We start from the raw sequence: 16,556 nt of genomic DNA, 5'->3' as shown, positions 1-16,556 counted from the left end.
AGCTACTGTCATCACATTCACTTTCAGTTAGCCATTACTCTGTAATTCTCAAAACAATCCATCTTATTAGTAAAGGAATAGATTAGTTGATGATATATGCATTCAAAATATTATTAGTCACAGTATGAACTGTGATCACATTTGGCAAGTAGCTGGACTGCCCTGTCATAAAATAACCAGCATGTGTTTTTATGGCTGCTTTTCATTTTGAGATTAGAGCATTGGGCTTTTTTTTCTTTTTTTTTTTTTGTCGTCTTTACTTATTTACGAATGCATAGTATGCTACGTTTTTTCCCCATTTGTGTCCTTTGTCTAGGGCAGATACTTTAAGAATGTGTGGTTATTTTGTAGCTTGGGGACCATAGGCTTTACAGAATTTTTCAAATACATTATAACAAGTAAATACTGTAGCTTTCTCTAATAAACAATTCAGAACAGAATAAATTGTTTCCACTTCATTATAGCGAAATTGAAAGTTTAAAATATTTAACATACCGGTATGCTGCAGGATGCCTGGGAAAGCTTTAATTTTGATGATTAAATTGCCAATATGGAGTATTGTCTATTTGTAGTCTCCTTTTGTTTACTTTCATGAGAAATAAGGGTTATATGAAAACTAATGAACCAAAGCAAACTTCTCATAATCAAAACTGAGCAAAGACAAGGTGAGCATGACACACTGTTATTGCTAGGCTTACTCTCTCTCAGAGGTCTGTTTTATATTACTTTCATAAATTGTGCTACTGCATTAAAATCAAAATGAAAATGAAAAGAATATGGTGCATTCTTTTTACATTTGTCCTTGTTCTACTCAAGCAACTTTCATTTCACTAGCAGAAAAAATAAGCATTTTGAAGTTATTATGATGATGGCCACAATTTAATTGCCCTAATATTTTGGTAGTGCTTTATAATTGGAGCTACATATAGCACCTATGTTAGTCTGTCACTGTTTTATAGCAAACCTAAACAATGGCTGTGTTTGTTCTTAATAAAACTCATAAAGCACTGATGAATCCTAGAATCAGTTTATCTTAGGTACATCTCTTAGTTTCTACTATTCAAACAGACAATCAAAGGTCCAATGACAGCAGTATAGGTTCAGGTTACCTACAGGGCATCTGTTAGTCACTTACTGCTGTGTAACAAGACTTTTTGACAAATTATTTGATTGGTCTTAATATGACTTACAAATTGCTAAAAGACAATTTACAGTAGGTGTTACATATTGTGAAATTATTGGTTAGTTACTGTCATAAAGCAAGACCAAAAAATGTATTTTACTGGTCTTGATAAGTAACAAGAACAATGACTTTGAATATGGGCTATCTATAGTGAACCTGCAAGTCTCTTACTTCTACAATATACAGTAATCCCTCCTCCATCGCGGGGGTTGCGTTCCAGAGCCACCCGCGAAATAAGAAAATCTGCGAAGTAGAAACCATATGTTTATATGGTTATTTTTATATATTTTAAGCCCTTATAAACTCTCCCACACTATTATAAACATTTCACGCACAGTTATACAGCATAAAGCTTTTGTATTCTCTTAGATATTAGGTAAGATTCACTGAAATTATGTATGTAAACACAGTTTACATACAGTAAAACCTAAATATTATTTTAAAGATATCGAGCATCTCCGATATCAATACGTTACAGCCATTACAACAGACAGGCCACCAGCAATAAATACGTACAATACAAGAAAAATTGTATACAGTAAAATGTGTGTACAGCAACACTAAACTATGTACATGTAATAAGTACTGTACGTAAATAATTAATTATGGTTACTCACCAACAATGACACGACGACTTGTCCGATAACGATGAGTTTAATTTTACTGCACAACAAAGGATAGCGTTACAGCTCTTCTAAAGGAGCCTCTTCAGGCGACTGTTTAGCACCGCCGTTGTTCTTCTTCCATCACTCTTCAATCCAAATCCCTAAAGCAGATTTCATCCAGACTACTGCCTTATCATGTCCACTTGCAACTCGTTTTGCTCCCTGATTAAAGGACACTGCGGCCGTAGATCTTATATGCTTTTCCTCCTTTTTAAATAAAAAGAATCGTGGACTCATTGATGCTGTAATTGTGTCCTGCAGTGATGAAGCTGTTTCCTTCCTTCAACATATCCAAAATTTTTACCTTTTCTGCAATCCTGAAGCATTAGCAGTAACGTGCATTAATTCTGAATGAGTGAGATTAGACTTCCTGGTTAATGCAGCACTCCGTTGCTGAGCCAATCAGCAGCACACAGGAACTTAACCGCGTGCTCTGATTGGGTAGCTTCTCAGCCATCCGCCAATAGCGTCCCTTGTTTGAATTCAAATGGGCAAATCAACTGAGGAAGCACACGTACTGTAGACCGCAGACATCCGCGAAGCAGTGAAAAATCTGCGATATATATTCACATATGCTTACATTTAAAATCCGCGATGGAGTGAAGCCGCGAAAGACAAAGCGCGATATAGCGAGGGATCACTGTACACCAAAATCTTTACAATGGTCATGTTTGCTCTTAATAATACCTACAAAGCACCATGGACAATACTTTAGAGTAGAGGCTGCTTATTGGGCCTTTCTTGGTTAGTTACTGGCATGAACAGGTACTTAAAATGGCTTTGTTTGATCAGGCAAGGCACCAATGACAACAATTCAGATCAGTTACTGGCTATATCATATCTACATTATTAGTCACTATGGACCAAGAATTTAGTAATGGCTGTGTTTGGTCTTATTGACATTTATCAAGCACCAGTGACAACTTTCAAGTTGGGGCTTCCAGGTGAGCCAGTAGGAGTCTCTATCTATATAACAAGAGTTTAACAAAGGCTTTTTTTGTGTTACATAGCAATACATATTCTAAAAGACTGTCTCTTTTGATCATTCTATTTTTTTTTTGTATTTTGATATTTGTTACACTGTATTAGTCCCTGAAGGGAAATTGTCTTTTTGCAAGTTTTTTGAGTGCAGCTCTTCTCTTCTATCCATACAACAACAGTATGTGTTGTCCACTAAAATCATAGGTCAATTTCAGGAGTCAGTCTCATTTTCAAATAGCCCAGAACAGGCCTACTGTAAAACATGTATGGCTTGAAAGTGGGGTGAGCAAACCTAAAACATTTCTTCTTTCATGAAGTATGCATTCTGTAGTGATAGTGCAGAAGACAATGCAGAAAACACATTGTGCCATCACTGACCTTTTGATTCATACACCTTTGACATCAGTACTATATTTGCCTGCTTTTTGGATGTCATAGCCTACAGGCTTTCACAGCAGCGGGCTGTTTTTTTTTTTTTTTTGAAATCCGCCCACATTGTCACAAATACATGTTGTAATTATTCCCGACATAACCATTTATAGGCGATGTCCTTAGAAAGCAGAGCAGATTTATGACTTTACATTGTGTCATTGTCATTAGGCACTTATGTGAAAAGTAATTTCAAGCTTAGATTCTTCCCATATATAAAATTAATTCTAAAAGTAGGCATAAACACCAGAGAATTAATCATTCTTAGTAAAAGGATTTTATTTTTTATAGAAAAACAGAGCTAATGAGAAGAAACAATGTCAAAACTATCCACTGTCAGTCTTACTACAGCATTGTTTCCTTTGCAGCTTGTAGGTTGGTCATCCATGGGGCAGCAGCTTACTGAAAAGCTATTAGTTCACCAGGGAGAAAGGCTTATTAACACTAGAATTACCAAAGCCTACGAAAAAACTCTTAAACCCGACCCACCTTAAATCCATTTGCGCGTCTCCGTCAGCATCTTTTGTTTTGTAAATCTGTCGATAAGTGCAAGCAGCCTACTATCCCATCCTCCCGCCGCCACAAAAATCGCTCTCCCAGCTCAAGCCTTGTTTATCTGTTAGTGGAGTACCAGGAACTGTATAGTGTAAATAATATATCGTTATTTGGAACACATGCATTTCACGTAGGATGACAGAAATGTTGAACATATACCTAAAAGAACTTTTTTCATGTTTTAGTACTAACAACAATAAAATGAATAAAAGCGCACTTGTTTTGTTATATTTGTACCTTTTGTGAAAGTGCTTATTTGATATTTGGACTTCAGGCATCACACATTATACACTTCATGTAAAAATTTTGTTGTTAGTACCAAAATATGAAAAAGTTTTGTCTTTTAGGTATGTGTTCAACATTTCTGTCATGCTACACTTACATACATCTTTGTAGAGATGGAACACACATGAAATGCTTGTGTTCCAAATAACGATATATTATTTACACCATGGTACCTCACTCCCAGATAAACAAGGCTTGAGCTGGGAAAGCAATTTTTGCCGTTTCTGCTGTGGTGGAAGAATGGGATAGTAGGCTGCTGGCTGCTTGCAATTATCAACGCATTTACAAGACAAAAGACGCTGACAGAAAGGTGTGAGCGGATTTAAGGTGGACTGGGTTTACAAGTTTTTTCGTAGGCTTTCGTAATTTTAGTGTTAAAAACCAGCTTGCTTGAATTTGCAGACTTTTTACAGAGAAGCACCAATCAGATTTGATGTCAGAATAGCATATAAAGTGACAAGTGAAGCCCCTTATAATCTTTAGTTCATAAAACATTACAGAGATTAATGGTCATGTTGGGTTATTTAACTATGAAATAATGGATAACATGATCAACCCACCTTCTCCCCTCTGTGACAGGGAAACGTGTGGCAAGAACAGACATAAAGTGGATAAATTCCAGCTTTTATTCAAAAGCTTTGGGCTAGTTTCCCAAGCGTAATGCCTACCTCTAAGTGACCTACTTGTATACCATTTTGAAACAGGAGGCTTGCAATACACTGGCTAGAAGACCCCCTATGTAAACATGCCTTCCCAACTGTCACTTCGAGGCTACCTTTTAATCTTTTTTTCTTTTTCAGCCCCACCTGCTTCTGCTGCTTGTCTTATCTTTCCTCTTATAGTACAGTAGTTCACCCACTTGAATGCACTTTAATGATAAATAGCCTTGATGACCAGTATGTTTTTTTTGCATGTGGCAATTAGCAGCCTAATTAGGGTCATTTTAAACAGTGTTAGCTGTCAAGCTGCACCCCAGTAGTGTCTTATATGAGGACGTGGCCAGCATTCATAAGTGGATTCCTTTAGGTTAGCTCATTAGCCTTATAGTTCCCAAGGTAGAGCGATGGTTTTTATCTGATTTTAGGCACTCTTAAGATAAAAGGCTCAGATGGGAGGCAGTAAGGTGGCAGAATAGGTATTGATGCTGCCTCACAGCCGCAGTGACCAAAGTTCAGATATCTGTGTGATGTTTAGATTTTCTTTTCATGTCAGCATATGCACTGGAATTGTTTTTTATGTTTCCTTTGCAAGTAACACTAATTTAGGAAATAAAATATACAAAGAGGATGAACACAGACACTCTGACTTTGTATCAAGGATGGCAGTCATACGATCAGTTTGACTGTTATTCACAATACCTAATGCTTGGAGATGAATTTTTTTTCTGAACTTGGTAGTTTCAGCTTTGATTTTTTTGGTGTGTTCTGCTAGACTATAATGAGGAGAAATCTTTGTCCCCCGGGTTTTTGGAGACTGTTAGTGGCACAGAGCTGATTTATACAGCTTTTGAAATAGAGCTCTTCAGTTGATGGTGAGTCAGGTCCAAGTAGCTAATGAATTGCTCATATTAAAAACTAGAAGTTTCCTGCCAAATTTGAACGGGCAATACAGCTTAAGAATGAGTCAGTATTTTATTATAAATGCAGTACAGCTTACAAAATTGCAGTGAGCTGGATATTCTATATCAAATACGCTGATTTGTGTTTTCTATTAAGCAAAATGGAGTTATATAAAGTACCTTCAGAGAGTATTCAGACCCCTTTGCTTTTATCACATTTTGTCATGTTACAGCCTTATGCTAAAATTGTCCTTCATGAAAATAATATTCAATACCACAGAGTGTCAAAGCAAAGACAGAATATTTAGGATTTTTTTGCAAAATTATTACCAGTCAAAAACTAAAATATCACATTGACACATGTATTCAGACCGTTTGCTATAACCTTTGAAATCTGACTTTGAACCTCTGTGGCAATGGGAGAAATGTCCAGAAGAACAACCACCATTCCAATTGGCAGAGTGGCCTGATGACATATAAAAGCCCTCTAATTAAAAAAAACAACTAATTACTAATGAGTTTTCAAAAAGGCACCTAAAGGATTCCCAGACTATGAGAAACAAGACACATTAGTTTGATGAAACCAAGACTGAACTGTGTGACCTCAATTCTAACTGTCACGTCTGGAGGAAACTGAGCACCACTTATCACTTGTGCTGTACAATTTCAACAGTTAAGCGTGATGGTGGTAGTGTTATGCTGTGGGGTTGTTTTTCAGTGGCAGTGACTAGAAGATTAGTCAGGCTTGAGGGAAAGCTAAACGGAGCCAAGTATAGTGATATCCTTAATGAAAACCTGCTCGAGAATGCTTTGAGCCTCAGACTGGACCAAAGGTTTACATTCCAACAGGATAATGACCCTAAGCACAAAGCAAAAACAACACAGGAGAGACTGGCTTAGGCTCAACTCTGTGAATGTTCTTGAGTAGGCCATCCAGATCCTAGAATTGAACCCAAACAAACAACTCTGGATATACCGGGTCTCCATCCAACCTGAGAGAGCTTGAGAGGAAATGCAAAGAAGAATGTCAGAAAATCTCTACAAATTTAATTCTGTAATGCTTGTCCTATCTTATTCGAGAAGACTCTGTGCCTAAATAGATGCCAAAGTTGCTTCACCATAGTGTTGAGTAAAGGGTCTGAAAACTTGTGTCAATGTGATATTTCAGTTTTTTATTTTTAATGCATTTTGAAAATATTCTAAAATCTTGTTTTTGCTTTATCACGCTGTTGTAGGGAGTGTTTTACATTATGAGGGAAAAATTAATTTAAATAATTTTAGCATAATGCTGCAACATAAAAAACTGAGTAGAACGTGAAGGGGTATAAATGCTTTCTGAAGGCACTATATTTTAATCCATTCTTGTTTATCATGCACTGGAGAGAACGGATATATTGTGTGTTGGTTGGACATGCAAGATTAAAATTTCACTGTACTCCTGCATATATGACAATACTACAATTTTTCTACTTCTACTACTACTACTACTTCTCTTGCTTCCCTCACAGGTTAGGTTAGGTTTAATGATAATTTGTAAATTAGCCCAATATGTATGCGAAAGGACTGAGTGAAACCTGTGGATGGAATAGCATTGACTGCATTTGTTTCTCCCTTGGTAGGAAGAGAGTTTTCAAATGAAAAAATAAAAGGGTACTGAGGATTCATGAAAGCAGAGAAGTTGCATTCTACTGTAAATACCATTATATCTCTTTATTATATTAAAAAAGTTTTCTGTTGTGTCCGCGTTATTCAGTCTTGACCACTCCCCACCACACCGCTCACCCAATCATTGCTCCTACTGCACACATCCTTTTTCTATACCACCCCGTGACACTCTCAGCACTAACTCACACTTCAATGCTGTCAGTTATAATGGCAAGGCAGAAAAGCAAATTATCTGTTCAAGAATGTAAATTTTAGATTGCGATAGCAAAAGAGAGACAAGAGCAGGTAATGAATGTCAAAAAAAGAAAATGAACAAAAAACAGCTGTATTTAATAAAAATCGAGAATAAAGAGAATCGTCCAATAAACGAAAGAGAGAAAAATATCCCAAACAATATGCAAACAGAAATGAAAAAAGTTAAAGGATGAAGTAATTCATAGTGTTGTTTTTGACAAGGCGTTAATGTAATATAATTCTTTATTTACTTTTTATTATGTTTACTTTTTTACTTTTACTTTTTACTATGTTTTATTATTTACCAGTAAAGGCAGACTGCACGATAACATGCGGTGAATACACTTGACTTGAGCATTCCTAGTTTTCATCCTCTTTCTCTGTAAGTTTAGCATTCATTTGCTCAGAGGTTGATGCGCATGCTGCTTTCTGAGCAGCTCTTCTTTTCTCCACGCTAGCGTCCGCTTCTTCTCTTCTTTCGTGGGCATCTTTTAGTGTTAAAACTGATTAAGTCAGTGTTTGTGTTTCAATCACTTAGTACGTTTTTCTTAATTTTTCACTTAAGCTGGCACTTAAGTGTTCAATCTGCCTCAAGAATGATTTAAGATATGAAGAGGTACAGGAAGTGACGGCAAAGGTGGAAGGGAATGAGAATGGTGCCCGTTCACATGCACCACACTGCTGCCCTGCTGGCCGCTGCCGAGAATTGATTCTATAGTAAAATAAAATAAAAATAAAAAGAGTAACAAAAATCATCACCTCGAAATAGGACAGTAGAGACCACGTAGTATATGTGTACCAAATTTCAGGTCAATAGTTCAAACTGTTTGCGAGCTACAGGTGATTTAAAATCATGGACAGACAAAAGGACAGCCACGGTAGCTTATTATATAAGATGATTGGTATTTAGAATAGACAGTTATAGTGAAATATTCAAATGAATGATTTTCTATCTATGACAGCCCGACCACAGACAGACAGACACCGGATGTCGAATGCCACACATGGTTTATTAAATTATTTACACACATGAAGCAGTCCTGCACCACACACAGTGCTCCAGCAACAAACACCCTCCAATACAGTCCTTTAAATGTCATTGGGCCACCTCTCTTCCTCCTGTCGCTGGAGCTTCGTCCACCTCCAGCTCCCGACTCTAGCTCCTCGACTGTAGGAAGGCGGCCCCCTTTATAGTTACCCGGACGTGCTCCAGGTGCTCGCTGACGTTCTTCCGGTGGCACTTCCTGGTGTTGCGGAAGTGCCGCATGAGCACCAGGAAGTACTCCGGGCGTCCCTGGAAGGTTCTTCATCAACCCTCCCAGGCGTGGCAGAAGTGCAGATATCCCAGGCTCTATGAGGCTCGGGGTGCCCCCTGGCGGTGGCCACAAATCCCAATGGGCTTGAGCCTCCACGCTCTGTCCCCATGGGTCCCCACACTATCCAGGCCGGTTGCCCCCTTGTGGCCCGGGGGACGTATAGTCTGGCTCCTGATCCTTCACACAACTAACCATCTCCCTAGCCCCGCATAATCTTCAGTATACAATCTCTTTAAATAGAATCGCATTCTGTAATGGAGGAGCGCCCCGGCATCCTTCAGGTGACTCAGTCGTAAGATGCCCACGAGGGCTGGCGAGCAAAGCGAGCAGTACAATTATTTGTTTATTTGTTGAATAATAAAGTTCATCTTGACTTTATGTTAGATGAATTAATGTGTAAATATGATGTCATTGTTATCAGATTTTTACACAGGCAGAGAAATGACTTACTTGGGGGGGATCACGTAATGATCCATTTAGTTTTGGGGATTGGACTGACAACCTTTACAGTTTATAGACCAACATTTTACACTTGAATCAATTTATAAAGAATCATGCTTCTGTACTGCTTTTAAAAACTGCTTTTGCTTTTACACAGTGACATTTAACATTGAACTTCCACGCTTTTAACGGGCCATCCCACTCTTTGTTTACTCCGCTGCCTACAACTCCTTATAATTGCACCTGTTTTGAAAAGGCTTGTTATCAAACTGAGATTGTGAGCCAAGCACTATCCTCCACTGCCACTACCCCTCCACCATTATTTTTTTCCCAATGAATGATATGATATGTTGTAAGTATAAAAGTGAGGCCTGACACAGACAGATGCAGGACACAAGTTCAAAGCACACAGGACTTTTATTTCCTTTTTCTGCCCTCGTAGAGAACATCCTCCCCGTTCCCACGAGTACACAACACAGTCCCACAAGCATAATACCACACAATTCTTCTCTTTACTTTTCTCCACTACTCCTCTCCGGCAAGCTTCGTCTCCCTCCTCCCGACTTTGGCTCCTGGAGTGGTGGCTGCTGGCTCCTTTTATAATGCACCCGGAAGTGCTCCAGGTGCTTCAAAACCTAATTCCGGCAGCACTTCCGGGTGTGGTGGAAGAGCTGCTCTATTGGGCTCAGCAGAGGCTACAGCACCCCATGGCGGCGCCCTCAGATCCCAACAGGGCTTCACCAAACTCCAACTCCCATGAAGCCCTGCAGGAGTCCTAGGCACTGCTGCAACCCAGAGGGGCTGCCATCTAGCATTCCAGGGGAGGTACTGTCCTGGCCAGGCTTGTTCCCCCGGTCCATACAGTGAAGAGGCATCCCGGCTGGACAAGGACCCCGGCCATCTGTGACAAAGGTAACTGGTAGTTTCTCACAAGGCATAAGTCTACCTTTTCAGCACTGGGCTCTTGGCTGAAGCCAAGATGCCAGCCCATCACAAGACAGATTTCTTTACATGCATTCTCTCAATAGCACAGAGCCAGCATACTGGCAGTTAAAGTTTTAATAATTAAAGAGAAAAGTGGAAGAGAGTAACTGGACCAAGAACAGAATCCTGAGCTGTGAGACAGTGTGCATAAGACTCATACCAGTTATTCAGTTATTACATTATTTAAAATTCAAGGCATCAGGGAGGTGGACCTTGAGATATTGGTAAGATTTCTGAAGGTGACAGGCTTGTCTTCCTGGGTGGAACACAGTGACACAAGTTACTACTATTAGTTAGGGAATCAACAAATTAAGCAGAAAGTTGAACTATAAGATTTTTTTCTTTTTGGACTTTTTTCGAAGAAGTTAGTTGCATACTTACCACTGGAAAAACAAAGAAGATTCATATAGATTTCTCTAGAAGAGGAAACCAGCTGCTGGTCTGAATGCATTGACATTTGAATTACTCTGCTTTAATGAGAAGGTTACACCTAAAGCATTTCTTATTTCGACAGCTAATAGCTTATTGATTTGATTATCAAGCTGTTGCTTGAAAAACATCAGGGCATCCACTTCAACAGCATGACTTTACAATTTGATCCTAGCTGTCATTATACTGTGTGTAAAAAGGTTTGTGCCTCAGATGTGCATTTCTTTAAATGCCACAATTGTTTGTACCTACAAATGTGTGAAACGATGCATTCTGCTTGATATTGTGATGGGTACCACAGAGAAATGGGTTTGCTCCCAAAATAACAGGGACAGGTGAGAGCACTGTGTCTGTTCCTCTGACTGTGCGGAACTGTAAAATGACATTGAACTGCCATGAGGGCTTTACATAACATTGAAAACCTGCTTAATCCAAAACAGGGTGTAGCTGCCGAAGCATAAGGCGAGATCAAGCACAGGTAAAACGCGTGTCGAAAGAAATCAGTCCAAAAGTTTGTTTTAAAATTATTTAGTGAAAATTAAAAGCAAGTAATCCACACAAGAATAAGAGAAAAAATAGTTACACATGTAGAATAAAAAGCAAAAAGAAGAAAAATATATCTTGTCTAAACTTAGCTTTTCTTGAGGAACTTTAGTTATTTCTGTACTTAAAAGTTCTTTACTTCTTCTATACTTAAAGGTTCTTAACTTCTTATGTACACTATAAGTGTATGGTTCTGCACTTAAATAAGTGCTGTTTTACGAGTTACTTTACACACTCAAAAGCCCATAGGCCCATAAGCACATAGGCATGTGCACAGGCACGGTCACGTTTAAAACCGTATGCCTTCTATAACTTACACATGGCAAGGCTGTCACTAACTGGAGAATAATGTTTACTCAAAGCTATTAGAAATGGCAAGAATATACCAATACAATTCTACTTATGGGGGTTTTAGGAACCTCCCATAGATTATGCTTTGTCATCTAGTAAAATATTTATGAATCTTATATAACTAGGAAAATGGCTCTTACACAGGGTCATGAAAGTTGGAACCTTTCCCAATACTGTAACATGCAAAGCAGGCAGAAAATCTGTAGAGGAAGCTAGTTCTTCCAGGACCCACTGGTACATTTATTTATCCTGTCACACACTCTATCCAGTTTATAACTACCAGTTAACCTGAGGCGCATATATTTTAGAAGTGCCAGAAAAACCCATGGAGACACATGAAAATACGTTTATGTTAGAGTTACAGTAGTGCCCCTGCTTTTGTTTTTCTTTATAATTTTTGGGTTTGTCATTCTTACCTGGTCCACAACCTAAAATTGTTTTCTGTTTCTGCAGGGACAGGGCATTTTACTGAAATTAGGACTTTCCAGTGCTGCGGCCACCTGAGGGGACTGTTTAAGACCTCTATTGCCACAGTGACAGTAGTTTAGTTTCTTTGCGCTTACTCTTCCACTTTTCTTTTGTACTTTTACTATTGTGCCTGTCTCTTCAACGTATTTGCAGTTGTTTTGTAAATCTTGAGCTTTCTCTCTGGTAATTATTTTATCTGGAAGATTCTTTGGCTTTTGACTCTTTGGTTGTACTTATTACTTAATTTTAGGTTTTTGCTTTGGACTTCAATAACTAAAGAGTTTTCTGTTTTTATTTTGTTTCAGTTGGTCCTTAGTAGCTTAATGTTTTTTGTTTTTTTTTGTTAATTCTTCATTTGATTTGATTTTCTACTACTTTTGTTTCATTATGCTTCCTCTCTGTGATTCTGGCCTTCACATCAGGAGAGTTGTAACAACATGGGACTTTACATTATATTAAAGTACAATTATAATGCTGCAACAACTGACCTGATTAGTTCAACTGGTATAAACTAAGAAGATGCTCAATACTGTATCTAATTATAAATTAGTGTCATCACAACTATCCATCCATCCTTTATCCAACCCGCTATATCCTAACACAGGGTCACGGGGTCATCACAACTAATATTTTCTTTTTCTTTACTTATTTATGTTATTGATAAACCATAAACCATGAAACATCCAAAGTGAGTTAGTGTGACATTAGTAAATGTGTGTATTGTCATGTGCTCATTTGCACATAATAGATGGAATGATAATTTGTAACTCACAGCTAATATACTGTACTGTATCTGCTCTAAGATGTACTTTATATAGATTGTTTTGATATCTTTTGATGTTTTATTGAGTTTGACTTGCACTGGTAATGACAAACATATTCTGGTAAAATTTTCAAGGTATGAAAGATAGACATTGTGAAAGGCACTATATAGGCGCCTGACCCGACACAGACTGACAACGGAGGCACAGGTCAAAATAAAACAAAAAGATTTATTTTCTTCTGCTGGGAGGTCACGTCTTCCCCGTGTCCCTCAGCTACAGCACGGTCCCACAAAGCACCACACAAAACAAATCCAAAATATTTTTCTTCCTCTACCCATCTTGGCAGCTTCGTCCTCTTCCTCCTCCCGACTCTGGCGCCTAGAGTAGTGGCTACAGGCTCCTCTTATAGCACCCCCAGAAGTGCTCCAGGTGCTCATTGACCTACTTCAGGCTGCATTTCCGGGTGTGACTGCATCGCAGCCCACACGGGCTGAGGAAGCCGTGCAGCTCCCCCTGGTGGTGGCACGGAGCCCAACAGGACTAAGCTCCGGTGTTCCAGGATTGTGGCTCTGATGCAACCCAGGGGGGCTGCCACCAAGCATTCCGGGAGACATAGTCTGCAGCCCATGGCTGTTCCCCCAGATTCAGTGCCAAAGGGGCGTCCCGGCCATCCATCACAACATTTTGAGGCTGTTATGCTCTCCAATCATGTTGATTGGCACATGCAAGTTAGAATTTCACTGTTCTTTTTACACATAAAACTAACGACGCTATAAACTTATTAGATATTTAGTATAAGGCACAATGTTAATGTCGTACTTACTCATCTTTGCACTGTTTTTCTTTTTTATTCCCATAGATACTTTCGCCAGCAAAGTCGCTGCTATCCAAGACCAGTATGCAGATGCTTCTATTGGAAATGTAACAGGTAGCAATGCTGTCAATGTTTTCCTGGGGATTGGAGTAGCCTGGACAATAGCAGCAGTATATTGGAAAAGCAAAGGTGCTGTTTTCAATGTGAACCCTGGAAACCTGGCATTCTCTGTCACTCTGTTTACCATCTTCGCCTTTATTAATGTGGCTGTTCTCATCTACCGACGGAGGCCATCCATTGGGGGGGAGTTAGGGGGACCTCGGACTGCAAAAATCCTCACCACTCTACTTTTTGTCTTTCTCTGGCTTATGTACATCCTTCTGGCTTCCCTTGAGGCATATTGCCACATACAAGGATTCTGATTGCCTCTTCCTCTTTCCCTCAATCTCCCTAATGTGTGTCTGAACATTAATTAGCCATTTACACATGAGTAGGTCATGTACAAAGTCCACAGCCACCAGTGGACTGTTCTTCACCTTGCTAACCCTATGTTAGCTAAGGACTGTCCATGGACAATCACACACTCTCATACTAATGGTGGTTAATTTCTGGACTGTTCCAAGAATCTCCAGCTAATTACTGTTTTGATGTAAATATAATTATGTCATTACGTCAACTCAGCAGTGAATCCTGTGGTGGACTAATTATGATGGCATGGATCAAACACTTAAGCAGAGGAAGATGCTGACGGAGTTATTCTGTTTGTCTGTGAAAATCGTGGATAATAAGAATAGTTTTCTCCCATTTTCCTACAGACATGTATCAAATTTAATTCTATGAATATACAGTATATATTTCTTTTTAATATTACATTTTCTTTCCTCATCTTGGCCAAAAAAGAAAAAGAAACATGGGTCTCAGTGTTCAACTGTACGGTGAAGATCTGCAGACAGAAGCTGTGTTCATATATGATTTGCTCTTCTCCAGTTGGTTCAGCTGAAAAAGTCAGAAGGTCTGCTGCATTCATTCACCTACAATAAAGTCTGTCATTCCAGTCCCAAGGTAGTTTCCAGCACATTTGTAACTTCCGTCAGCACAGACTTCCTTGTTCTCCACGTTTTATTTATTTTTCTTTTTTTTGTTTTTGGAAATTTAGTAGTAAGATAGTTGCTGCATTGACCCTTTTCAGTACTAAATGTATGTCAGCATTTAGTCAAAAATACAAGTATTTAAAATGCTAGCATTTATTACCTCTCTTCCATGTATTATATTTCTTTCTGTTTTCAAAGTTTCTAAATATGGCTCACAGACCTCTGGAGTACTGAAGAGGGTTTACACCAGCAGGATTCAGACATTAGAGTATTTTTTTTACTTATAAGCCAGCTGTGAAAATCTAACAGATTAGGTCCAAGTGTTTCATGGTTTGCTCTTAAGAGTTAGATTAAGCCTTTTCATGCTTCCATATACTTACCAGGAAATCATATCTGAAAACTGGGGCATGATGCCTGGAACAAATGTGATACTTTTCACACATTTCATTTAAAGCTTTTCATCTGGAACTCAAACACTGAAAGTGTAGTTACAGATATTAAATGCCCCTCTTCTATGCATATCTGAAATACTTTTGAAACTGAAGATATGTGGACCACAGTGTACAACTGCAAATCTGTGCACTGGACAACTTTGCAAGACTGACCTGGACTTGTATATTATGACCGCAAAGTAGCCTAAGAAGGCCTGTATTGTAAAGATGTGCATGCTTGTATATTGAAAAAGGCACAATGCTTTGTTTCTGTGAATGATTGTTAATGATTAGTGCATGACACAGTAAAAGGTGTGGTCTAACTATGGAGAGACCCATTATTCCACCAAAAAGGGAGTGTTCATTATCAGGAGTTCCTGTAATGCTGCTTTTCCACTGAAAAGAAGAAATCAGGTTGAACCAGACTTTATGTCCACTAACGTTTAGAAAGGTATAAAAGAATCCGCAAAATCTTGTGACTTGTTTGGTTCCTTTTCTGTGCATGGAAATCTGCATTGATGGTAATCGTTTTATTAAAGCCATGGTAACGTTGTGGTTACTCTTTAGTTTCAGCCCATGTGTTCGGGCTGTATTCAAACTATTGTTACTCTGGACTTTCTTTAAAAACTTGGAAACTTTGATCCACCATAAGAAGGTATTCCAGCAAATGACAAAGAAACAGGAGTAGAAATGGGCTTGATGTGCAGTGTAAAGAAGTATTGAGAAAATAATAAAACAAGAATGCAGCAAAAAGAAGAGTTACCACAGGAGTAAGCACTCCCATGTCTTCAGATGCCCTGTGTTTAAGCCTAATGTGCAAGTAATGTCTTCTTTATTGGGTTTGCTTAGATTGGGGAAACATGTGGAACCAGGCTATCATTCTGGTTCACGTTTATTTGTGGTATTAGTGGAAAAGTAGCAAAAAGGTAAAATGCTCTCTTGGCTAAAAACAGATTCTGTACAAATGGTGCTCAGAGATATTTTAGCCATCATGGATTGGTAGCAATGCTAAGCCATGAATCATGCAAAACTGCTAAATCACAGATTTTCTTATAAAGGTCCAATGTTGAATAAAACCATTGTTGTAGTCAAGCATTTCTCAGCGCCAGTGATGGTTTATGAGCAGATTATTACAACTAACAAAAAAACTGAATGATTATTACAACTAACAAAAAAACTGAATGTTGAAATTTGGTGGGGAGGGGGTAGTCCAGTCTGAACATGCAGTTTCTGTACATGTGTGAAAATGTTTCATTTTAAGGTAAATGTTGACCTGTGTGGTGCTTTGTGACCCGTATCTCACCTTGTTCCTATTGATTTTGTTTGCATAGTCCATTTTCCTTCTTCATCCCAAACATATGCATATTTA

At 38.6% G+C, this 16,556-nt stretch overlaps 1 protein-coding gene across 2 annotated transcripts in view; it reads left to right on the top strand.

Annotated features, from left to right (window-relative positions):
- The window catches only part of LOC114653683 (sodium/calcium exchanger 1-like), a 581,045-nt gene extending 566,083 nt beyond the window's left edge, over positions 1–14,962 (top strand). For both annotated transcript variants that reach the window (XM_051932578.1, XM_028804143.2), the window contains one exon: positions 13,711–14,962. In XM_051932578.1, the coding sequence (XP_051788538.1) occupies positions 13,711–14,087 (377 nt within the window). In that variant the 3' untranslated portion in view covers positions 14,088–14,962. The remainder of the gene's footprint in view (positions 1–13,710) is intronic.
- Positions 14,963–16,556: the final 1,594 nt, after the last annotated feature.

Source organism: Erpetoichthys calabaricus, chromosome 1 (assembly GCF_900747795.2).
Source record: "Erpetoichthys calabaricus chromosome 1, fErpCal1.3, whole genome shotgun sequence".
Taxonomy (NCBI): Eukaryota; Metazoa; Chordata; class Cladistia; order Polypteriformes; family Polypteridae; genus Erpetoichthys; species Erpetoichthys calabaricus.
Note: the sequence above shows the minus strand (reverse complement) of the source record. Positions and strands in the feature narration are given on the sequence as shown.